Source organism: Lipotes vexillifer, unplaced genomic scaffold (genome assembly GCF_000442215.2).
Source record: "Lipotes vexillifer unplaced genomic scaffold, Lipotes_vexillifer_v1.1 scaffold496, whole genome shotgun sequence".
In the NCBI taxonomy this organism is placed as follows: Eukaryota; Metazoa; Chordata; class Mammalia; order Artiodactyla; family Lipotidae; genus Lipotes; species Lipotes vexillifer.
In genome coordinates, this window is record NW_006786690.1 from 2,786,607 (window position 1) to 2,787,314 (window position 708).

At 71.8% G+C, this 708-nt stretch overlaps 1 protein-coding gene across 1 annotated transcript in view; it reads right to left on the reverse strand.

Annotated features, from left to right (window-relative positions):
• Positions 1–328, reverse strand: part of CLIC4 (CLIC family member 4) — an 83,845-nt gene extending 83,517 nt beyond the window's left edge. The window contains exon 1 of the mRNA XM_007459149.1: positions 127–328. Within this exon, the coding sequence (XP_007459211.1) occupies positions 127–198 (72 nt within the window). The 5' untranslated portion in view covers positions 199–328. The remainder of the gene's footprint in view (positions 1–126) is intronic.
• Between the last annotated feature and the right edge of the window lie 380 nt (positions 329–708).

The following is a 708-nucleotide window of genomic DNA, read 5'->3' on the forward strand; positions in this document are numbered from 1 at the left end:
CCCCCTCGGCCCGGGCGCGGAGCGCCGCGCGGGGGCGCTGCGGCCAAGGAGCGCCCAGGGACGCCGCCCCACGCGGCCGGGCGAGCGCCGGGGGCTCGGAGGGGTGGGACGGAGGCGAGCGCTCACCTTGACGAAGAGCTCGATGATGGGTTCTTTGTCCTCTTCCTTCAACCCGTTCAGCGGCATCGACAACGCCATGGCCGGTTCGGCTGGACTCCGCGGTCGGCGGCGGCTGCTTCTGCTCCGGGGCTGCTCTAGCTACGGACTCCTGTCGCGCTGCGCCTCCCTGGACAGTCCCGGCGTCTAACTCGCCTCAGCCTCGGCGCCTCACGATCAGCTCCTCAGCACCGCCCCACGCCCAGCGCGCGACTCTTAAATGAACCGCAGCCCCAGCCTTTTCAAGTCGCTGGGCGGAGTAGCGGGGGCGGGGCCCCGTTGGGGGCGGGGCCAAAGGTCGGCGTCTCGGGACTCCGTGAGGAAAGAGGACAGCCCAGGCTCGGGGGCGTGGCCTCGGGTGAGGGAGGTGGACGGAGCGCTCTGGCTCCTCGAGGCAGCCGGAGCGGCTTGACCTAGGCTCGGAGGACTGGCCTTGGTGGGGACCGAACGAAGCCAAGGCTTGGGCGGGCGGTGGGCGGGACTCTGAGCCTCGCCTCCAGAGGAGACGGAAGGGAAAGTCCCCCGGGGACCAGCGCCTGACACCGCCTCCCG